The sequence below is a fragment of the Sceloporus occidentalis genome, unplaced genomic scaffold (assembly GCF_023333645.1).
Source record: "Sceloporus occidentalis isolate IW3139 unplaced genomic scaffold, rSceOcc1.0.p SCAF_44, whole genome shotgun sequence".
NCBI lineage: Eukaryota > Metazoa > Chordata > Lepidosauria > Squamata > Phrynosomatidae > Sceloporus > Sceloporus occidentalis.
This window is the reverse complement of record NW_028317024.1, coordinates 6,988,642-7,014,687: the sequence shown is the minus strand read 5'-3', so window position 1 is coordinate 7,014,687 and position 26,046 is coordinate 6,988,642. Positions and strand designations below refer to the sequence as shown.

Sequence of the window (26,046 nt, the reverse complement as noted above, 5' to 3'; positions counted from 1 at the left end):
CCTGGACATGTTATTTACTATATATCATTAAATTAGATTAAGTGGAGCGTTGTGGAAATACTTGTTTTTATTCTAGTGTTATTAATGTTTTGTCCTTTTTATTCATCAGTTTATACTTATACTAATTATTTCTTAACCTTTTTAAATTAATGGGTTTTTTCCTTTCTGAACCACAGGGAGATGTTTTTCAAGCAGTTTGCGGGTGTCCGATTGTGTCTGGGTCATAGATGCGTGTGGAAAATGTTGTGCAATGCCACATTTAGTGCCAAAAATGCAGTGGTTTATTAGCATTTGTATCAAATGCCAAAAGACACAACCGTTGACTGAAATAATGCACTCGAGTTTCCTATTCATAGACTATTGTGTAATGTAAAGAGCAAATACTGTATATTAAATCAGAAAAAAACAGTTTGCCACAATATTATTCTGAAGAGAAAATGGCATTAAGTAAAATGCTGAGATGGCACCTAGTTGAGGCATTTGTAAGATGAAGCATTTTGAGAACCATGTTAACTGGACACAACAATATAGTTAGATCTTGGCTTCTTGACCCCAGGATATAAAACCCCAATTATAAAATCATATTCTGCTTGCATCATCATATTATTTCACAAAAATACTAGAGTATATGCCTTACAAATAATGAATTCTGCAGTCTACGTAAATGCCATCTCCTGAACAAATATTCTCTAGATATTGTAATGCTTGCAGCATTAGAAAAGGAGCTGCAAGATATGTAAATTTCAGGGCACCGAAAAGTACCTAATGCAAAAATACATGGTCTTTTACATTATTAATTAGCAATGCATGGACCACAACCTCTGCCTTCAACACTGTTTGGCCTTTATATATATATATATATATATATATATATATATATATATATATATATATATATATATAGATAAACCTTTTTTTTTTTACCGTAATAGGGTTTCATCTGTGTGCATCAGCAAAAATGACAGATATGATCATCCTATTTAGGACAATTTAATTTTGAAAATGTTTTTACCTCTGAGTGATTATTATGTAAAGCGAAGCTTTCAAAAGCTCAAAATACACACTGATCATTCTAATCCCATTTTAAGAATAAAATTATGCATGTGTTCAGTTTACAGAAATTACTAAACCTGCCTTTTTATAGTTCAATGCAATTTAAGACCCTGGAGACCCTTGCGGTATAGTACACTGCAGACAGACAGCTCTCCGCTGTTAATGAATTACAACTCAAATGATCTTCATGGGAGATATAGTTAGTTCTACATTTTCACAGCTATATATCTTTCCTCTGTAGTACTTGACAGAACCAAACAAAAGTTAGCATTAAAACAACATACCTTGTGACATCATATAATTAATTCCTTATGATAGACAGTTAAGACAACAAAAAAATGCATCATTATATGCCATATATTCTGTTCACAACTGTATTGACAATAATCTAACAAGATACAGTTAGTTTACATTTTAAAAGACTATGATCAAAATATTCTCTCTGAAAAAATAAGTATACAGACATATACAAGAATAAACATTATATTTATTTATTCTGATTGAGATCTGTATAGGACAGGAAGTTCAATAGTGCAAAAAACAGCTGACCAGCAGCAAATTAGACTCCATGTTCACAAAATTCTTATTGGCATTGAATATTTGTTAATAAGCCTGAATTTAAAGTTGTTTAACAGTATTTGCCATAACCCCTTCAGTCTATATACTTTGCATACCCAAGTTTTTCCATTGTTGCCCAACAAATGTCCTCAATTAACTGAATTTCTTCTCTTGGCATACTAAGTTTCCACGCATTTATATTTGATGGTGATATCTCTCCTTCATGAGGAAGATAAAATAAATTTGTGGAACTTGCAAACATAATTTGATTTAAACTCGCTGGAGAAAGGGGAATACCAAAGAAATTATAAATCTTTTCTGCTGTCTCCTCAGGCAAGTTTACAATGTCTTCAAATGTGATCAATAGATAATTTTGAGGTGGTGAATTTTTATATATTCTGATTGCTGCTGCAGTGTTTGATAACCACAGGTGAGAAAGTATTGATAGATCATTTGATTGTGAATGAGAAAGTTCAGATTTTAAGGACTCGTATTCAAATGCATATCCAGTGTTAGAAACGCATTTTTGCTTTTCATCTTCGTTGAATATCATCGATAAACGCTGTGGGACATTCCACAGAGAAAATAGACTTGGGTCGCTTTTATACAACATTGAATAAATCCATGAGCGAGGGTCTCTAACAACCACCAATGATCTAAATGAAGGTCCAATTATTTTTTGAATAAATGGGAGTTTTATTACCCAGCTTCCACTGCTTAAACCAAGTACAGGTTTTACCTTTGGAAACATATCTACATGTTTTCGAAGCTGCCTTATATATTCAGCGTCTCTGTCATACCTTCCTTTGATTCTATTTTTTTTCTCCTGAAAAGGTTCCCTTGTTTTAACTTTTCTTTTTTTATCTTTTACAATTGGAAAATGATGAAAGAGTTTGATTTGATTGGGCTCATTCAAGTCAATGTTCTGTAGATGAAGCTTTGTATTTTGAAGAAGTGACTGAAGCCATCCTTGAATTAGTTGAAAGTGTCCATCCTCTACATCAGAACTGCTCCACTCACATGCATCCACAAATGGATCAATTTTAAACCCTGCTTCTGGAATGTCAATATAAGTAGTAGGTACTTTAATGTAAATGAAATCAGAACTATTGAAAAACAGCTGTTTTAAAATGTCTGCTCCTGAACCGGGCAGAGAGGTAATTACAACATTAGGAGGGTCTGTATCATGTATTTTGTCATTATCTATGTCAGACATATCATTGTTCCACTTTGCACACATGGGTTGTGTACATGTACTCCATACATCTAAAAGCTCAAAGAACCACAGTGTTATGATCAATATTAGGATCCAACGCATCAGCTTACTAAAAGAAATATAAAACCTCCAGTGGAAAGCTAAAATTCCTAAACTTACACATAATATTAAACCCATGATCATATTGACTTTAAATCCAAAATGAAATACATTCATATTGCTAAGCTTATTTCTTTTAATTTGTTCAATTCCTAAGCCAAAACGTATTATTTTATCTTCTTTTTCCACTTTAGCATATCCACCAAAACCAAGAAAACTGAAACGAGCTTCTAAGTTGTTATAATCAGTTGCCATTGATATTATGCTATTGGAATTATTCATATTTAGTGAGATTTTGGTTCCATATTTGCTGTTATCTAGGAATTTTAAATGTGACACATTAACGTACGGCCCATAAAATAGATAAGCAATTCTTGAAATTCTTTGGTTTAATTGAAATGTTACATTGACATATTGAGTCCAGCGCTTTTTGAACTCGGCAGCCTGTTCTGCTTCTTGGATCTTGGCAGCAGGGCTATTTCCATTTTGGTCAACCCAGAACATTTTGTAATGGGCATCCCATATATCCATCATTGCGCCATTAAATGTGTTTAGAAACCTGAAAGGAACATATTTGAAATCAATATCAAGATTATGAAAAAAGGCACTAGCTAAGGAAACTGGGGAATCCTCATACTTCTCGATATGGTCAACCACCAAAAGGGTTTGATGATTGAGAAGCATCAACATGCGATAAACACTTTTTAATTTCATGGAAGATGAGTAGGCTGAAACGGCTTCACCACTTACAAACATCATTTCGCCCTGTTGGTTTGCTGTTATGATCTCCCCAGCAGCATCACCAGAATCAGTAGTTGTCCATCTTAACCACTGTGAACATTCTCCAAGTTGTCCTTCCCATGGGTTATTGCACTGACTAGTAGGGGAAGGAGCAAACACAAGTACATTATTTAAATGACTAAGTTTCGGCCCATACAGTGCCTCAGAAACAAAAACCTGGCCATTGGGAGCAAACGTGAAGGAATTTTGATCAGGATGTTCATGTCCTGGATTGAAACTTCTCCAACCATCAACCCAGGAATATGGTTGAAAATGAACAATATCAAAAACAGCCCGTCCACCAAGCTTTCCAGATTTGAAAGAAACAAATGTATTTGTCTGAGTATTAGGCAATCCACCTCCATAAGTTACAACTCCCCAATTTGGAAACACGTGCATTTTGGGTGTTCCATGCCCAGATGGAGGTCTTGGAATAAGATCTGCATTATACCATAAATATTCTGTGTGAAGTGTGCTCCATCTTTGAGCTGCGGATTGTACCATTGGTCCATCTTTTGGTCTGTTTTTCCTAATTTGATATGCTAACCAATTTCCAGCCCCATTCTGTAGAACAAATGTATCCAGAAATACTAACTGACTTTCTGGGCCATAGAACCAGTTGTAGTTAGAATCTGCTATACCAACAGATCTCTGAAAACCGGGTAATAATGTTGAGTAATAAAACCAGTAGTGCATTTTGAGCCAGTTGTTTTCAAAATGATTGATACCAAAATGACGTTTTGCTAAAAAAACATACTGTGTAATTGATTTAGCAGTGTAACTTCCATATGCAACACCTTCATCTAAAGATCCATCAACAACATGATTAAGGAGAAACATTGTCTTTTCCATCACATCAACAACAGCTTGTTTCCAAATGTTTGCCTGGATTTCTGTGTAGGCTTGTATGACGAGGGCACCAGTGAGCAATGCCAGCATATTTGTTGCTTGGTGGTTGTGAAGAAACTGCTTACCCCACGAACGAATTTTGGAATATTCATACATCTCCTCACTGACACTCTGAATCTTTTTCAAATATGTCTGCCTTCGTTCACTATCTAGTGACCAGTACAAAAAATCAAAAGCTGTAGCAAAACCAGTTAATGAGTGGCCAACTGGTACTTCATCCCCTGGAGCATTAATAACCAACCAGTCTTTATAATTACCCATTCTGTCCATGTACTCAGTTGTGAAAGCTAATGCGGTTTTATCATCTGGGGAAAGCAGGCAATATAATGCCAGCAGTGGTAAATTATTTCCATAAACCTCATTCCATTTGGCTGAAAACTCAGCATGCTTTAGTGGTGGCAAGTAATAAGAGGGATTAGATAACATTTTATTGACAGCATTTCTAATTGTCCTAAATAAATGCAAATGACTAGTGTGGGATTTCTGCCTTAGTCCTTGAACATCTGCACTATCAAAATATAAGCTTGGATGAAAAATGTTTTTTTGCTGGGAGCTATGAGTGAAATCATATAATTTGTGATGCTCTGCCACATTTTCAGACAATACCAACAAATCAGAATAATTGCCATGGCATTGATCAATAAGTAATAGATAAAATATGGACACTGTCAGAAAAAGAGATCCCATTATCTTTGGAGCCATGGTCGATTAGCCAAATAGTCAGCTATACATTTCTTTCCAAATAAAATGCCTTTTCATACCGTATATAGTATATATATTTTCTTCTCAGTGTTAGGTAATTTATAAAGACCTCCCTAAAAAATATAGTATGTTTTATATAAAAAAAAATGTATGGATTGATCTATACTTTAATATTATAATTGAAGATATTAATATAGTCTGTAAAAATTATAATATATAATTTACCTTTACCTATATACATATACTTGCTTGCTAGAACTAGAAAAAAAAGCAGGGTGTAAATTATGTTTCCATGGCTTTTTCATTGCTTATTGATATATATGTTTCTAGAGAATGGGATCATATCTTCAAGAAAGGACTTCTCCTGATAGCAATGCACTGGATTGTTTTGACTCGTATCCATACTTTTCCAGGTTAAACGTTACAATTTTTAGAGACAAATGTGTAGCAGTTTATAATTCATTTCCTTCATTATTCAGTAAATTTGGAACTGTTAAATGTAATCTTTCCCCCCTCGTCCAATGCAGGAGAATACAATGTATGCAGATTCCGAATGACAAGTAAGGCCTTTTTTCCTTCTTATACTTCTTTCTTTATACAATGGAATTTCAAGCAGTTACTAAATTCAGATGATAGATGTTTTTTGTTGTACATTTCCAGCTGAGTAATTATGGGACATCCTGCATGGGAATAGAAAAATATAACACAGAATTTTCTTAAGTACACACACTAAGAAAAAAAGTTTGATGGTTATTATTATTAAAGTATTACTAAACTCAAAATATTTAGTTTATCACATACGTTATCTATAGTATGCAACTGTATGGTTTCCTGACTAAAATATTAAGGATTTTTATACAGGTTTAAAGAGCAATGATTCCCCAACAGAAAATGAGATGTTACACATAACACTTTAGGCCAAATAAAATTATACTACACCAAGAAAAAAAAATTGTTTCAATTAGAGAAGATAAAAGCCTATTTTGTCCTTCTTCCAGAATATAACATAAAGGAACAGAGAACTTAATGAAGCTCTAAGTGTGATTGCATAGACACTGAGGGTATTTAGTGAACTGAACGGTTATTCTATTCCTGTATTGTGTTTAATTTTGTCTTTAACATTTTCAAATAGGTCCTTCCATGAGATCTAAATTAAATAAGTTAAACTATACTTCCTAGGCTTCAACGTAAATTTTAGATTTGTCAGATGTTTAATTTCATTTATGTAAAAGAGTTTGGCCTGGGATTTACTATTTAATACAGTAAGGTAATTAAATGTCTTGTCGACCATCAGGTTTGTTTAACTTTTACTACATTAGTGTGTATATTCTTTGTATTGATAATGATGATGAGTAAACATTAAGTGCTTTATTGGGCAAAAAAATCAATCTCTACACACAGACACACATATACACCGTTTAGTAAAATGCTCTAAAGAGGTGACAAATGAGCACACACAATGAGTTTCACAAGGGTATACCGGATAGCTCCTGGGTTGTAATCTCTATCGTAGATACTCAACAAATACTATTTAAGGCTTCAACATTTGTTCCAATTCACATGACTAGTAAGGATAAAAAATGATCCAACTCCATCAAAGAAATAAAGGGGTTTATCTCTACCAAAGGTGATTTTAGCCTTACCACTGAGATATGACAGCGTGTGCAAAATATTTTCATTTGAAGAGAAACAATGTGTTTCTAGTGTGTGTCACACTTTTAGTCATGTACTATTTATTATAAATGCTACATAGACTTAAGCAAACAGAAATCCATGTCTTAAGCATTTAAACTTTGAAAGCCATTTACTATTCTGACACCTCAGGTTAAATAGCATTTTACAAAAAAATCAGTTTGTGGCTTTTTGGGAAGGCCAATCACTTGTTTCATAAAAACAATGAGTTTTGTTCTTGGCTTTATCATTATCATTATTGTTTCAAACTATTTTAGTCAAGAGAATAGGGGGTCACATAGTTTCAGATCCAAACAACAAAAACCTCATGGCTCCTCAAGAAATCTTCCCTTACTTAAGTGATACCATCTGAAAACTGATACGAGTCACCAGAATTGTGCATTTTGGTTTGATCCTCAAATGAAATGATGGCTTAGACATCCATGATGGGTTCTATTTGATGGGTTAAATCTTTTTTACACATCTCAGTAGTTATTTGTATCAATTGTTTACAGTATGTGCTTATTTTGGGTTTTATTCAACAACTTATTTTTACATCCCGACTTATTTTAATAAATGAACATCATACTCAAAGCACAGCATTACAGACAATGTTGTATAGCCAGTGGTATAAGTACTTTTATGTTTGCTGACATTTTTTGATTACTCTTTTGCTATCTCTTTGCCTGTTTTATACAAAGACATATTTTTTATGTATATAATAGTTTGCTATAAAAATAAAGTTTGGTATTTGTTTTTAAATATAGCTACATTGGTCTACTTAAATATGCCAAAAAGTCACAATATTTATGTTTATTTTTTATTTAAAGAATAAATCCGAAATTTAAAGGGATGAAGTCTTATGCTCTCACATACTAACATATGCAAAACAAGCATCTTCACTAACATGTGAGTTGTCTACAAGTGCACATAAGGACATTTAATAGGACTTCCTGAGCAGGCTTGTATTGTAGAGGCTTACAGCCATCTTACAGTGTCTAGCTTTTTTTTTTATACTTAGCCCTATGCGAAAACCAATTAAACAAATTTAATTGATAATTGGGCTCAGATTCACTATACACACCCAGGCATGATTAAAACATGTCTTCCTGTAGCCTAAAAGGTCTCAAAAAGCAGCACATGATGCCATGATCTAAAGAAATGCAAAAACTGATTCATGACCAGATTCATGAACAAAGTAATTCACCTATAAGTCTGGAAATGGTTACAAAACCATTTCTAAGGCTCTGTGAAGCCAGCAAACCATAGTGACAGTCATTATCTATAAACAAAGAAAACATAGAACAGTGGGGAACCTTCCCAGGACTGGCCAGGCTACCAAAACCTCTACAATAATGCATCAACAACTCATCCAGGTGGTCACAAAAGAACCCAGCCTAACATGTAAAGAACTGCAGGCCTTATATGCCTTAGTTAAGGTCAGTGTTCACAATTCCAATGCTGACCAAAAAGAACACAAAGGCTTTCTCACCTTGCTGACTCCAAGACTTTTGGGATATTATTCTATGGACGGGTAAGTCACAAGTGCAGTTTTTTGGAAGATGTGGGTGCCGTTACATCTGGTGTAAAACACAGCATTTCACAATAAGAACCTCCTACCTACAGTCAAAAACATTAGTGGTGGTGTGACTTGCCATGAAGTCTGTTCCCTAGCAGAAAATCCTTGAGGTGAATGTCCGTCTTTCAGTTGGGGACCTAAAGCTCAAGTTGGTTATAAAGCAGGTCCACCTCAAAAGACAAATATTAAGATTTTGGGGTGACTTGAATCCATTTGAGATGCTGTGGCATGATCTTAAAAAGGTTCATACTCGAAAACCCTCCAATGTAGCTTAATGAAAATAATTATGCCAAGAAGAGTCGGATAAAATATCTCCAAAGCAATGTAAAAGACCCATTGCCCGTTGTTGCAAATGTTTGACTGCAGTTGTTGCTTTCAGTGGTGGCACAACAAGTTATTAGGCTTAGGTGGGCAATCTGGAAGGAGGCAAATACTTTTTCACAGCACTGTATTTCATTTACTGGTACCTTACCAATCTATGTTTACAACATCCACCACACCCAGAACTAGCTTCTGCCAAAAGGTTGGCATAAGCAAAAAGAGAGGAATAATAATATAAAACAGAAAGTTACAATAACCAGTTCTAGCTAAAATCTTAAGGTCAGTTTTCACTTACGTTGTTTAATTTAATACATAAGTAACTTTAAATTTATTTTGTTTACTGAACTTTTAATATGTAAACTGTGAAAATGTAGGAGTTCAGAGAGTGTTAGAGACTTCAAAATTATTGAAGTTTTGTTCTGTAAAAATTGCAGGTTTTTTTATTCCTAATCCAATACTGGAAGTCAAATGATTAAGATCTAACTCTCATGTAATTACAATCTATAAGAGCTTTACTTGATAATTTAAAGGTGAATGCAGATGTTCATCTGCAAAGCATAATGTATTAATAATGTAATAAGGTATATTAATAAAAAAATTGTTGAGATGCGTCCATAGACTATTATGTAAAACCATTACAAACACAGGCATTTTCTCCAACCTTTTCTGTAGGCCTACTCTTGTTGCACCTCCTCCACACACACACTCGCTGCAAAAAATACCCTCCTCACTTTGCCCCACATTCGTCTGCTCTCTTTCAGGCTTACTGTTCTGTGTGAAGTGTAATTATCTGAAAATCTAAAGATTCACTAGCTCTATATATTGTAATGTTTATTTTTCTAATATAAATAACATGCACTTAGTTTAGCTGAGACAAGGGGAATTAAATAGGAAAGTCTCATACGTCTCTATGCATATCTGTTCTAATGCATAAAAACTGTTCTTGTAATACAGTTTACTTCTGCTCTAACATTTGGAGAATATACGGCATGGAACTTTTACCATACTGTAAAAAAAGTAAAAGGGCTGCCAGTCCAAACCTGATTATACTCGAGTTGTAAAAACCTTCATCCATAGAGGAGCAAGCCCATAATCAAACTTCTGTAACATTCGGTAAATATTAGTTTGTATTCTTGAACAACTCTTTTTTTCTAAATTAAGTGTCTAAACCTTGATTGGATTTATGGTTTGTGATTCACTGACCTGTCTAAACTAAGCAACAACAGTGAAAGCTCATGGAAACATCTGCACCTCATGGGGTCTGCTGAAAAATATTTAGCCAGATTTTTAAATGATCAAAAAGCAGGTCTAGAAATTAGCTCAATGCACTGTTAACAGGTCATTCAGCACATGCGCAGAGGAGTATGACATTTTAACCATTTCATTTAATATGCAAGTTTTAATTTAATAGTTACTGTGCTAATAATATCAATAATAATGATATTGATAACTACAAGTATATTATTGATTAATACTTATTTAAATTACATTTGTATGAATCCACACATGTATGCAAAACAGTTTTGATATGAAAATGTGTAGGATTTAAAATATAATATATATATCTATATATATATGTGTGTTTTTTTGTATTTCTGTTTCTGTTGGTATTAAGGGAATTTGAACAAATGTTTACGGCTAGTTAAACTTAATTGAACCTAATTGTTCAATTACTTTGATCTCAATTGGCTGCCCAGGGGTTTTCTTTGATCTGCTTAGACAAGCAGTGAATTTTAATAGAAAATTGGGTTCCTTATGAGGAGGTACAAAGTAACGTGAACCAAATGTGTACATGGGGTTGAGTAGTTAGCATTTGTTATTGACTGTGTTCCTTGTGAGTTGCATTGCTGCTATTAAATCTGAACCAAGATGCCTACTTATGACAAACATTAGAATAAACATTGTAAAATAAAGTTTTAAACAGTCTTTTTTGCTTACGATAACATGCATTAGTAATTTTGTATGTCTGTGCCTATGGTTTCCAGAATGCTGTGTACATAACTAATCAGGACTTGATAATCAATAATTGATCAGCCTATCATTTTATCAGGAATAGCTTTAGTTTGATATATACCTACAATGGCATGTTATTTTATTTGTGATTTCATGCATTTAAATAAGTGATATATTAACATGACCAGACAAGCAATCAGACATAAGGCTAGATATTGATAATTGTGTCTAGAGCTATTAAAAGTATTCAATAAAAATACACTTCACATAATAAAGCATGTCCAATTATTGATACATCAAAAAGGGAATGCACATATTTTTCAGATGGCCAGAAGAGGGCGCAAATGTTTATCTATATTTTTCAATAGACATATAGTAAAAAAGGGATATTTTGAACTTTTAACTAAAAAGTAATTGTCTTGCTGTATAAATGATGTTCGTGGTGTACAGTGATCACCTAGTACCAGAACATTTGCATGTATTAAATAAGAGTAACATCAGTTTAGTACTCACCATCAAAACCATTCAGAACAGAAGGGATCATCTTGCATGTGGAATCGCTTAGTTCACTAGACAAGGATCAAATGGAATTTCCTGTTTTGGTTATAATAATCTTCTGAAAAAAGGGGAGATATGAATATACGTTTAGCCATATAGGGTTCTATGGCAGTGCCCTATATGTCCTCTTGTCTGTTCTAAACGATCTTAATGATTCTTCATTAACCTATGGGAAAATATACTTCTGCCAAGGAGTATGGTAAGGAAGTGGAGAATGAGATCTGTAGTCTGGAATTAATCGATGTGGAAACCCCTTCTCTTCTTTCCGCAGCAGCAGCAGCAGCAGGAGGAGGAATGGTAGTAAGAAACGGCTCTTCTTCAACAAACACTCACACTCTAAAATGAGCTTGCGTTCCCTGCGGCAGGTTTCGTGTCCAAAACGTCAGCGCAGACCCTCAGCATTCATCAGGGAGACAGCCTCAGATCGGGTTATGCGAGTGCAATCCAAGAACCGAGCGAGAGAGACAGAGAGGAAGGATTGTGAAGTGCAGCAAAGGGCGAATGCTTTCAACATGATGGGGGTGGAGCAGAGGAGACAGCTCACTTGCAGCCTGATTTCCTCAGGATCCTAGTGCTGCTTTTTGAAACACTGTTAGCCAGTCGGTCAAACGCTTTAGTATTTTTTAATCAGTCGAAGAAAAAAAAAGAATACCAAAGGTTTCAATTTTTTTTGTAGCAGCATTCTCAGTATTAAAAGAATGACAAGAATCAGTACCTACCATTTAATATGAGTGCATTGTGTGGTGAGTAGCCCATTATCAGATGCTAAATGGAGCTGAGTCATTGAGACTGCACTGTCCTTTAACCAACTGAGACTCTCTCTGCAATATAAAACCCTCTCTGGACACTACTATATATATATATAACTATACACTGCATAGTTTGAAATGTGCAAACTATGCAAACTATTGCTTTGTGTTATGCCATCCCCAAAAATGGCACCCTGTAATCATACCTGGGAACTCACTTGCACCTGCTACCTGGAGCCCTCCTTTGCGGGATTTGGGTAGGCGGTCCTGCCGATGTCAGGGGGTGGTCCTGCACCATCACTGGGCGGTCCCACGGACCTAGTAGACGGTCCAGCATTTTGGAGGGAAAGTGGGTGAGGAGTGGGCTGTGCCACATTGCTGCTCTCTCGACCCCATGCTTGACCCGTGCTTGACCATGCTTGACCCGGAGACCCATAGAAGCGGCGCTTCACCCAAAGTCCCCGGGCGAAACGTGGAGAGTACTCAGACATGCCTATAATGTCACCGACATGACTCTATGGAGGTTATAAAACTACAAAATAGTGATACCTACTAGTTAAATTAGTGCAAATTACTGAGTTGTTACGAGTGGATACAGCCCAGCTCTTACCACTTTGCAACAAAAATAGCTTTTCACGTGTAACCAACTCCTCCAACCCCTAATTCTGACATTGTTTTTAATGCTAACTTGTCAAATGATAAGAATTGTGTGTTGTACGTAAAGTTTGTAAAATAATTGTGATTACAGATAATCTAGAATGTGTCAGTTCCTATTTGATTTACTGCAATAATTGGCTTCAAATTGATTTGGTAGCAGCACAGTGCTGTAGGACATCCGAATAAGTTCAATCTTTTTGTAAACCATCATGGATTGTCAAGAAATTATTTGTAGCTGACACTGGCGGGTGAAGTAGAACACCAAACTGACTTGTAGCAGACTGTTCAGTTTGCTTTGCAGAATATGTTGTCACTTCAAAACTGATTAATGTGTTTTTTCCTATAGGCATTTTATGTAGTTGAAAGTAACATCTCTGATAATATATAACATTTCACAGACAACGTCATGAAGACACAGATTCTGGGTAGGGGGGTTAAGGATGGAAACAGTTTTCCTCTCATACAAGAAACATTAGTGTAATTGACAAAATATTTTACTTTCTAGGAAGCCTAAAAAAAAGGATTTGGTTTAGAACCAATAAAGGACCCATTCTTAGTAATATAATGGTAAACATATTATTTTTATGACCATTTAGTAAATTAGTAATTATGACCATTCGGTAAAACCCTTATATATTGATACTGAATTGCATTACCTTGTTTTCTTGCCCTAACCCTATTCAGACCTCTATATCTCAAAAAGTAATTACCTTCATCTTATTCGTGGAGCACTTGCTATATCAACCCCTTAGGAAATAACATACTTCCCAGCTGAAAAATGTTTAACCCTCCTTGGTACTAGGTATTCTGTTACAAATGAATAAGGGATCTCTGGGATCTTGACTTCACAATTATTCTGTGAGCATTGGTCCACTAGAAATTATCACTGACTTATATATATATATATACATTTATATTGTGTCAATCAGTGCCATGTTATCATATTCAGAAGACTTCCAGGTCACAAGAGCAAGCTTATCTAGTAGCAGAGTAATAATTGTGTAAAACAGAAATAAATATGGTTGGAGTTACCCTTTAATTCTCATGGGGCTCTGGGGAAATCTCTGTTGTTGGCGTTCATACATTTGTATAAGATACACATTCATGTATAAATATGTGTGTGTATATATATATCCCCCCCCTACACTTTAAAACTGCATAGCTTCTATGGTTATATACTGGTGCAGACATTGAAGGTGGTACAGCATTACTGTTATCATTATATACTGAGGCAGACATTGACGGTGGTACAGCAAAACACCTACCACTATATACTGAGGCAGACATTGACGGTGGTACAGCATTACACCTATCACTGTATACTGAGGCAGACATTGATGGGGGTACAGCATAACACCTATCACTATATACTGAGGCCGACAATGACGGGGTACAGCATAACACCTAACACTATATACTGAGGCAGACATTGACGGTGGTACAGCGTAATCCCTATCACTATACATTGAGCCAGACACTGATAATAGTGCAGCATAACTCCTATCACTATATACTAACCCAAACATTGATGTAGTGTAGGCCTACCACTTTATTGTCTGGCTTAGGGATGCACCGAAACGAAAATTCTGGACTGAAACCGAAAAACCAGCATTTACCTGTCCGAAACCAAATATGACCCCCATGTGGAAGTTGAAGAATTTTGCTGATTCTGGATGTCAGTACAATGATCTTTACCTCATTGCTTATTCTGCTGATAGCAGATAAGATAACACTACAATCACCTGTCTACCTCATTTCTTAGTTTACTTATGTCTTGTTTGTGTCTTGGAAGAATGTGTACGTATGGTATGTTTTCTTTGCTCTAAGTGCCTAGTTGCAAAAGAATCAGAGTCTGCCATGACAAAGGCCAAGTTGTCCCTTTCTTGACCTTCTGTAATTAAAGATTTCACATGTCTGGGGGGGGGCTATTTGTCTTGACCTCTTTAAACCGTGTGTGTCAGCAAATCAAAGTAAATATACCAACAGATGGCTAGACAATATGCTAATAACTGTTTGCGCTTCTTTGCCTATATATTGTTAGAAAATTAAGGAGGAGGAGAGAAGTCTGCGAACTGGACTCTCCCCTGTGCGCACTTGAATAAAGAAGCTCTTGCTTACTCAACTCATTGAACTGGTGTCGTCAGATTTCTTGCCGACATTCACACCCACCATAAAAAAAATCTCACACTTTTATTTAAAGTAAGTAACACACCAAAATAGGACAAACCAATTAAATTATATATATATATATATATATATATATGATTGTTAACAGCAATCACATTCCTATCATGCCCAGGCATACCCATATTCCAGGATGTACTCGCAGACTTGGCATGATAGAAGTATGATTGCCCTATCTACCCCTTCTCATTACTTTCTCCTTATCTACCCCCTATCCCCCGTCTCACTCCCTTCTCCCTATCTACCCCCTCCTAACTATCTACCCTTTCCCTCTTTGAAGTTCACTTACCTTTCAGGAGTCCTGCGGTGGGGGTGCAAGGCCTCTGTCTCCCAACTCTGCCACTGTATGGAACAGTATAGAGTGATGGGAGTTATGATGTACTTTAGAGCATAATTATATAATGAAAAATACATTGGAAATGGTACAGCATAACACCCATCACTCTCACACACTTACCAATCCACACATATACCAGTCCACACATACACCAATCCACACATACCAATCCACACATATACCAATCCACACATATACCAATCCACACATATACCAATCCACACATATACCAATCCACACATATACTAATCCACACATATACTAATCCACACATATACTAATCCACACATACACTAATCCACTGTCACTGTCACTCTCATGCTTTCCTACCTTTCCTCTTTTCTCCTTACAGCTCCTTTTCTTCCTCTTCGCTCCTCTTCTTCAGTTCTTCTGTCTTCTTCCGGTTCAGAGGGCACGGACAGCGGTGGGCGCGGCTTCAGTGTTGTGCGCCGGGATCTGACAACAGACCCCGGCACACAGCAGCTGTTGCCGCGCGGCTCCCTTGAGTGATTTTAAGCCGGGTTCAAGGGAGATCCTTGAACCGGCTTAAAATCACTCAAGGGAGCCAGGGGTCTGTTAAAAACCTCAGATACCGCTCCCTTGCGAGCCTGCTCCTCCAGCGGCGGACATTACTGTCCGTCTCTGGAGGGGTGCCGGCAAGTTGGCACCCCCCTGATAAGTGGCACCCGGTGCGGACCGCCCCCCCGCTAGGTACGCTACTGCATAAGGAGTGACTTATATGCCATGATATTGTCAGGACTCGGGTGATCAGGTCAGGTAGGAGCCCATGCGCAGGGGATACTTGGGGTTCAGTATGTAACCCACGGTGCATGATTATGCAAACAAAGACACCACAAACAGAAATCCAGGTAATGCAGTGTATTTCATGTATATAACAGGACCAGCATATAAGGGTAATATAGTCTAAGCAAGTAACCGGACGTATGGCAAAATAAAATACAGGTAATAAGTCTTTTGGCAGGGAGCCCGCTTGGAAGGGCACGACAGAGAGAGAGCCCGCTTGGAAGGGCACGACAGACAGAAAGCCCGCTTGGAAGGGCACGAAAGGCACACAGCCCGCTTGGAAGGGCACAAAAGGCACACAGCCCGCTTGGAAGGGTACGAAAGGCACACAGCCCGCTTGGAAGGGTACAAAAGGCACACAGCCCGCTTGGAAGGGTACAAAAGGCACACAGCCCGCTTGGAAGGGTACAAAAGGCACACAGCCCGCTTGGAAGGACACAATAGCAGGGAGTCCACTTGGAAGGACACAATAGCAGGGAGTCCACTTGGAAGGACACAATAGCAGGGAGTCCACTTGGAAGGACACAATAGCAGGGAGTCCACTTGGAAGGACACAATAGCAGGGAGTCCACTTGGAAGGACACAATAGCAGGGAGTCCACTTGGAAGGACACAATAGCAGGGAGTCCACGTGGAAGGACACAATAGCAGGGAGTCCACGTGGAAGGACACAAAACAGGGAACCAGGAACAGTACAGGTGCAGAGCCACAGCAGGAAGGTCCATAGACTTCAATACAAAGGCCCTGACTGAAGGGCAGGGCAGGTTCATAAAGGCAGAGTACTCCAGGTAACAAGGCCCAGCTGGATGTAGACTAGGGCTCAACCCAGGTAACAAGGCACACCTGAGTTCAGAGTGCTCCAGAGGGCGGAGGGTGGCCACTAGTGGTTGCAGATGTAAACGCCACAGGTATAAAAAAGCCATGGTTCAGGCAGCGAAAAATTGGTTCCTGACAGATATCCTCCTATACTGGGGTAAGTATACTTTGTTCTTGATACCAAAGTTGCTTGCCGCCTCTAAATATTCTTTCTACTTTGACTGAACCCTTTGAGACTTTGGCTTTGGTCATGTCTGCTTCCAACCATACATTTCTGTAATATCTTAGGGCATTTAAAACTATAACAGTTTTACGGCGTTTGCGCCGGCAGCTGTTACAGGCGATTGCGAAGCAGAAAACCAGCGATGCTGGCTTCTGCTGACAGAGAGGAGCCCAGGCTGTCAAACGACAGCCTGATCTCCCATGTAGCGGCAGGGATGTGTCAGGACGTATCGGTATGTCCACAGGGGTTTCTTGAGATGTGTTTTATGGACATACCGGTATGTCCATAGGGGACTGAAGGGGTTCATATAAATGAATTTGCCTGTACTACAACTCTTAATGTGGAGGTCAAAACTCTTCCTTTAATTAGGCCTATTTTTTCTGCAGAGGTCTAGGTAGTACACCATAATTTTGTTTCTGTGTTAAACAATGTGGAGCAGGAGATATGATGTCATACCCTAAAACTCTGTAGAAGAAAACGCAGAGGAGCGTATCCTCTTCCACTCTGTGGGAAGGCTAGGGGTGCAGTGCTGAGGGTCACTGCAGTGTATAAGACAGCAGTGTTGTAGAGCCTTTTTTCCATATTCTGCAGTGTTTTCTCATTATTTTACTGCCATTGGATGCAGGCTGCACATGTAGGCCATGGCACCTAACACCACTTTTTATTCAAGACAATGTCTCTGGACACCCACTAAACCAAAGGGGCAATTTATTGCCCCTCTTATCTTTCCTGTGGGACTTGAAGTAGGGTAATTGTGGAATTGTTTGTGGGGTATAGAGCCCACCTCCCTCCTCCTACTGGAAACAGGAGGGGGGTAAAATTTAATTTAACTAAAACTAAAACTATAGGCTACATTGCGTTCATCCTGTGTCTCCCATCATGGCCCGCTGTCTTTGCCTTGTAGGAAAAAGCGTCAGAATGAAATTAACTCTTTAGAGAATCATAATCCATATTCATGCATCTCTTGTCCTCCATTCTGTGGAAAAGAGTGTTTAACAATATTAAATAAATAAATTCTACCTACTCCCACTTCTAAGTGATCCAGGTAGGGAGGGATCAAAAGAAAAAATTCAATGCATCATCCTGCAGGCTGCATGGGGCCCAAATAAAAAAAATTTCAAATAAAATATGTGGTGGCTTTTGTATTTTTTACATGGGCAAAAGTGTATTATGCATGTTTAGGAATGAAAAATCTTTTTTCCAGTACCCACTAGCAAATCTCTCTCTTACTGTTAATATCCTCCTGTCCATAGCTCAACAATACTTGTGTAGGTGTTTATATACTTTATACGTTTACTGTTCTGGGACTAGCATGTGATAATGTCAATTTGGAGTTTTCCTTTTTCCTATAATGGGTCATGCATGGGAACAGAGCACACCAGGTTTTAATTATTATTATTATTATTATTATCCTTTATTTATATAGCGCCAACAGTTTACGCAGCGCTTAATACAATACATAAATTCAAGGGATAAGACAAGAATTGACAGACTAAGACAAACCGATACATTTGGTGGAGAGAGCCCTGCTCGCAAGCTTACAATGATGAGATACACACAGTAAACGTGTCTGGCATTTAAGCGGTTAGCAATATATTTTTTTTTTGTTGAGCATTTGGAGTTGAATTGATAGCTGTGCTCTTCATTTTCTACAAAGGCTAGCAGTGTATGAAAATAATCACTATTCTTTTTTTCTGGGAGAGAATTGTTCAAGCATGCTTCTCTCTATTGTCTGCTGTTTCACTAACTTTATAATGTGTTATTATTTTTATTATATTTTTTACACAAAGGCCAATAGCACAATAGCCAATGGCTCAATACATGGATGGTTAGTAATATGTGTGTTGGGAAATATCAAGTAATACATATATGTGCCCCTTGTGGAATATAAATCTACTTTCACTTATTTTTCCATTTTTATAGAAATCCCATCAGATCTACTCAAAATGAGTGCATTTAAAAATAAAGATAAATCAATACAGTTGATATTCCTACAGTCAGTTATTAGTATCATCTTTTCATTGTATATATATACATATACAAACATGTAAAGGTTGTGACAAAACTAAAATTGAAAGACTGAAACCAACCACTAGAATAGGTTAGAGGGACCTTACAATACAGTATAGAGCCTATAAATAATATATTTTAAAAGACATGTCTTGTTCTGCTTAGACAAAACATTAATTACACTTTGTAATGTGTTATGTAAGGAAGTTTTACTTTACTGAGAAGATGGTAGATAAATGGAACAGCCTCCTATATGTAGAGGTTAACACTGTAAGGGAATTTAAAAAGGCATGGGATAGGCACTGATAAAGGTTTGAGTCTTTCAAACAGGAAAATAATGAGCATACTTGATGGGTCAAATGGGTCTTATTGGCCATCAATTGTTTCTATGGTAAGCAAATCAACAGTAGCAGATGTAATTTTTTTCTTTCATGTGAAAGTTTAATTATGTACAAATAACATAAAAACCCATAAGACGCAATTTTAGTTTTCATGGCAATGACCTGCTTGTGTGTCACATGACAATTACATGACAAAACAAAAAATTGATTAAGGCAAATCATTTTTTCTGAGGGTTTAGACATTCAACAGTAATTGTGTTTCTAATGCTGCTTTTAGTTCCAAAAACGTAAAATTAAGCAGAGTATATGGAACAGCAATTTACTCACTGCATGAAAAAAAATATATTCAAAGTATGTCAATGAATCAAGAACTGAAATAAATGTACTCAAAAACAAATTAAGCGATCTGAAACATATTTGCAGCCACTACAAAAACTTAACTGCAGGTAAGATTTCTTTCTCTGTGATGAAATGGTAGAAAGAACATTTACAATTGCTGGTGGGTTAAGAATAAACAAAATTGCCGTTCAAATTGTTAATGGTTTTGGAAACAAAATATAATGAAAAATGTAAAATGTAATTTTCTGTCACACTCCACTGTTGCTTCCCACCATTGTGTGATTGACTAATAACTAACAGAAAACCTGCAGAGATGTGAAAATTCCCCTATTTTTCAATTTACACTTGAGGAAAACATTGATGATGTAGTTTGTCGGAAGTTACAGTTTGAATCAGTGAATTTATTCACACAACTTGGAGACACATATAATGAATTAAAAAAACTAATAGTCATGCACTATTATTATTTTAATTTGGCTGTCAAGATTTCTCCCATGTTCCTTGAACACCACCCACTACTCTTATCCTCATTAATGATGTATATATGCTCCCATATAAAATAGTATAAATGGAAAAATTTTCAATATATATAGCAGGTATACAATAAATGTCAAGTACTAAGGCGATATATGACACAAATATAGGGTTTATTGTTACACTAATTTTTATGTGGGAAGTCCATAAATTATATATGTTTGCATTATAAATATTATAATAGGAGTAAATTAGGTACTCATATTGTACTTTAGTTTTAATTACTTGTAGTAGTAGTAGTGTTGTTCTTTGTTTTCGTTCTCAGATACCATTTAGTGACAGGCCATACGGTCGTTAATATAAGAAACATTGTGTAAGGGAGTGTAACTCACGTTTAGATGTTGAAGCCCACTAGCAATGGAATCACTTTTGCTAAGGCGGCACAACTGGAGAAGAAACTGAAGGTGAGGACAGAACTCCTGCAGAGTGACTGCAAGCCCAACAATATGAATGATGCATGGTGCAGTGCTTCAGATGAATCCGGAGCAGGATCTAGGAATAGCATGGATGGTTGAAGCCAATAATCAGGACAGAGTGGATAATAGTCGCAGGAACAAGCCAAGGTTGAGGACACCAGAGGACAGCAAAATCAGGAAATAAGCCAAGGTCAGGGGAGCTGGAGAGGAGAGAAAAAGTCGGAAAAGCCAAAATTTAGGATAACTGGAGAGCAGCAACAACCAGGAAGCAGGCAGGGGTCAGAACCAGGATATACAAAAAGTACTGGCAGGCTCAGAGTTTAAATATTGCTGCAGGAAAGGGCATTGGTTAATTTTTGGGGGCGGACAACTTGAACTACTAATATCAGATTAAAGATACATTTCCAAAAAGAGTGTATTTTCTTTTTTAAACTAGTACTGTTTTGAGTAATTTTCAAAGCAGCTACATATACATTTGTGTATTCTTGTCTGGCCATTGTATCCTAATCTACTAGACAAACATCCAAACCCCTTATGATAATGTCTGTTGTAAACAACAGAATGGCTCATTTTCAATCACCAGTTGGACACGAAGACTAATTTAAGTCTATGAAGGAACAAACTCCAATAGCATTTCCATAAATAATCAGCTCAGTGTGGTGTTTGGGCAGGGAAAGTCACCCAAAATATCACATCACTGAAAATAATGGCAGCCTGCAGGTCTGCAGATAAAGGAATTTATTTAGAACACAAATTTAATAAAACCAGGTTGATAATGCTAACCTATATTACTCTATACAGTACTGGTTTTTATAATCAAGGAGAAAAAAAAGTTTTCAGATGGGGCATCCTCTTTAAGTAGCTCAAGGAGTTATGGAGAGCAAAACAAGGGAGAAAAGGACAGGTAAAAAAGGGGATGAGAGGGGCTTAGTGGTGGCTAGCCCAATCAACACATGTAAACACTAATGTCCTTAGTTAGTTAAAAAAAAACTAAGTTCCCTTGTGATATAATCCAACCAGGACAACTAGGTAGTGTCAAAGTGGTCTTTAACCACTCCTCCACAAGCCTAGTATTTTCTTCCCTTACAGTCTGAAAGTTGGAAAAAGTGGTAGGTCTTAGCAATCCCTCCAGTGTGTAAGTTTGCCAACTGCAGGGACTGGCTCAGGAAGACATATTAAGGCTGGCCAGATGTTTTATAGCATCTGGGCAAGTATATGTAGACCTTAAACCTTGTTGGTTATTGAGCAGCTTGCTGTTTTTTTGTAAAATGCATTGGCATTTTTTCATTCTAAGAAAAGAGATTTAGCTAATTTTGGAACAATTCAAATTTGACAATATTTGGAAACAAGTTCTTCATATTCTTGGCTAAGCCTATGCATTTTGTATTTTAATGTGCTCAGTCAAAAATGACAAGAACATAATCTTGGTATCAGTCAGGTTTTGCATGAGTTCTATATTTCTAAATGTACTTTTACTAATAAAATTAATTTCCATTAAGTGTATTGTACTAAACAGAAGAGTTGACCAATGATCAGCCAGTTAATTACTTTGGACATACATTTTTTAATAATATCCCACCACTAGGAATAGGAAACTAGGAAACTGATCCAGGGCAGTGCCCCCAGATATTGAATAAGTATGTGTGATTAAATGAATGAATGTGTATCTGCATGTCATGCCCCATCCAGGCTTCGGAGCTGCATATCTCTGGTTTTCCCTTTTTCGCTACAATCCGTTCCTGGATTTCCTTGTGCTCTGTTCTGTGCTTCTGCTTCCTTGATTCCAGTTCTGCTCTTTGCTTCAGTTCCTGTTTCCTTTATAAGGTGTGCCCCACCCATTTGAATCTTAGGATCTCGGCTCCTTACTCCACCCCCTCTGTTCCTTGCCTTGTTCCCTGTCCTTTGTTGTGTCCTGTACCATGTATGTATTGTCTGGTTATGTTTCTTGCTCGGTCTCCCTGCCCCTTGCTCGCTCTGTCCCCCTTGCTCGCTCTGTCTCCTTTGCTTGCTATGTCTCTGCTATTACTCTGCTTAGCTTCCCTACTCTCAGCCTGCAGCGTCCTGCACATTCATCTGTAGAGCTATGTCTCATACCTGCTCGAGGGTGCCTGCAGGATATCACTTTGTTTTGTTCTGGACATCATCCGCTGCTATGTCAGGACGCTGGTATGTGGCTACATAGCCCTAGGTGCTCAACACCCGGGTAAGTGCAGTTGCCCTGCACCAGGCCCTGTCCAACTCCGCTACTGCGCAATAACTCCTGAACACCATCAGGAGAACTCTGGGTCATTACAGTCGTCTGTAAAGACCCAGTCCCTGACATATGGCCGCAGGCATAACACGTTGGGGGTTCGCAGAGTGGAGTCTGCCGCGCTTGAGCCCTGCCAAGTGGGCTTACCTGCCTTGCCTTCGCCTGGACCTAAAAGTCCGCAAGAGACAGCTTCCTCATTTCCGTTCAGATATTGTCGGGGATTCGAGGTGAGGAACCCAGTATGCAGGATACCTCACAGCGGTGAGGACAGATGGCAATTCAGCAAGTCCAGGAATAAATAGCCAAAGCTCAGGATTGGCGAAAATAGCGTAAACGGTATTTATTAGCCAAGGTTCAGGAACGGAGAAATCAGCATAAACGATATTTAATAGCCAAGGGTCAGGAACGGAGAAATTAGCATAAACAGTACTCAAAAGCCAAGGGTCAGGAACGTAGAAGTCAGCATAAACGGTGTACAAATAGCCAAGGGTCAGCAACAGGAATCAATACAAAAAAGCAGCAATACAATAGAGCTCCGTTAGGCACAATAACTGAGCACTGAGTGATACTCAGTGCTGGTTTTTAAAGCTACCACCAGGGGTCGTCCCGCCTCCGTGCGTAATGTCGTTGACGCACGTTCCCCGCCTTCTCCATTCAGGAATCCACAAAGAGAGGTGGGGGCGCGCGCGCGCGTCTATACACAGGCGGCGAAGCAGCTGACGGAGCAGCAGTGAGGACGGCAGCGGCCTGGGAACTGGCGCCCACCATTGGCGGCTACTCAGGTGAGTCGCTTCGTTGGGGTCCTTGCTGAGGACCCTGACAGATATGCTGACTTATGTTTCGGAGGAGAGTTCGCAAGAGGCGGCTTCCTCATTCCTGGTCAGATATGCTGATTCCTGTTCTGGAGGAAGTTGGTCTGCTAAGTGGTAGTGCTGGTCACCGAAGGAGTCCTTTTGAAGAGATTCCAGAATTCTAAAGCTGCTGGTTCCGGGGTTGTCTTTTTCAATCAGAACTCCTGTCAGAGAGTGGGCCTTCATTCTGTTGATGTTTCTGTTCGCGTCCAGAGGCCGCTCATTCGGAGGGGGATTCTGTCATGCCCCATTCAGGCTGCGGAGCTCCATATCTCTGGTTTTCCCTTTTTTTGCTAAAATCCGTTCCAGGATTTCCTTGTGCTCTGTTCTGTGCTTCTGCTTCCTTGATTCCAGTTCTGCTCTTTTCTTCAGTTCCTGTTTCCTTTATAAGGTGTGCCCCACCCGTTTGTTTGTCTCAGTCTGCAGTCTAAAGGTATGTCCTTCTCTGTTCTGTGTAGATTCAATGTTCAGTTTCAGCTTTAGTTATTCTGTAGACAGGGTTTAGTGCTAGGACCCACCGAATATTGGAGTACTTTGGCGTAGTGGTGGGCTAAGCATACTATGGCCATATGATGTGACGGAATCTCCAATTGTTATCACATAGTACTAGGCTAGTTCCTGCATTTATGTTTGTCTCTCTCTTATGAACCTTTGCCCTCCTTTCCTTGAATCATCTGAGGATCTTGGTTCCTCTCTCCTCTCCCCGTGTCCCAGTTAAGATATCCTATCCTTGCTTAAAGGAGAAGTGTCTGAGGATCTCGGCTCCTTACTCTATCCCCTGTGTTCCTTGCCTTGTTCCCTGTCCTTTGTTGTGTCCTATACCATGTATGTATTGTCTGGTTATGTTTCTTGCTCGGTCTCCCTGTCTCTTGCTCGCTCTGTCCCCCTTGCTTGCTATGTTTCTCCTGTTACTCTGCTTAGCTTCCATACTCCCAGCCTGCAGCATCCTGCACATGATTCTAGTGCTATGTCTCATGCCTGTTCCAGGGTGCCTGCAGGATATCACTTTGTTTTGTTCTGGACAACATCCGCTGCTATGTCAGGGCGCTGGTATGTGGCTGCACAACCCTAGGTGCTCATCACCGGGTGAGTGCAGTTGCCCTGCACCAGGTCATGTGGCTCCGCTTCTGCATCCTGACCTCCTGAATTCCATCTTTGGGCGCTCTGGGTCTGGACTCTGTGAATGAGTGAATGAATGAGTATCTGAATGAAGGAATATTTTTTGAATGAGTATAAGTGAATGAGTATCTGTGAATGAGTGAATTGATATTTGTGAATGAATGAATATATGTGTAATACCATGAATGTGTATGTGGGGGAAGCATGGCACAGGGAGGCTGTTTGAGGCAAGGACATCCTATGCTTTCAGTCTGGGTGCTAGGCAGGTCATGTGGCTTACATGATACTAAAGGGTCGGCTGGCTGGGTGGCGTAAATACACAATGTGAAGCTGTCTGGGGGCAATACGCAAGGGTGTGGGGGCATTAATTCACAAAGGGGTGCTGGCTGATGGCATCATAAATGAATACTAAACGGGGGCTGGGTGGTGGGATACACAATTTGGAGCTGGCTGGGGGCAATACACAAGGGTGTGGGGGGCAATGTGGCATTAATGCACAAGTAATAAGTGATGAGTTTCTAAAATGATGTTATTAATATCCAAATGGCCCATGGCAAAAAAAGGTTCCACACCCCTGGACTATTACCTGCTCATTCTTCTATGAACCTCTTCACCAGTGACAATGCTGTTGTAATTTCTTTTAAGGTACAGTATATTGAAATGTAACCCTTGTCTCACAAATGCCAGTGGTATTTATGGTACTGCAGGGGTAATGATAAAACTGTTATTTTCAGCACTGCATCTGCTTACTAGGTATTTACTGCAAACTGAAAGGTTGTCAAATCTGTAACCTTTAGTCATGTGATGCCATCTGCAGAACTTATAATACAACAAAGGTCAACATTATAAGAACTTATATTGAAATTGAATTTCAATGCTGTTGCCAAAGCTTGCATAGTGATATACCATACATAGAGTAATTGTTGTTTAAAGTATATTTGAAATTAGGTTAACTCTAGTTACTAGCAATTAGAATTGTTACTATTAAAATGGGTCTGATTTAACCTTATTGTAGAT

At 38.2% G+C, this 26,046-nt stretch overlaps 1 protein-coding gene across 1 annotated transcript; it reads right to left on the bottom strand.

Annotated features, from left to right (window-relative positions):
* Positions 1-1,705: 1,705 nt before the first annotated feature.
* On the bottom strand, positions 1,706-5,233 carry LOC149289631 (dermatan-sulfate epimerase-like protein). Its single transcript, XM_089490465.1, has one exon. It carries the CDS (start codon positions 5,039-5,041, stop codon positions 1,706-1,708), a length of 3,336 nt encoding a protein of 1,111 aa, XP_089346591.1. The 5' UTR covers positions 5,042-5,233.
* Positions 5,234-26,046: the final 20,813 nt, after the last annotated feature.

Coding starts and splice junctions, on each gene's coding strand:
- LOC149289631 (XM_089490465.1), bottom strand. CDS start 5,041: ATGTTATCTAATCCCTCTTATTACTTGCCACCACTAAAGCATGCTGAG.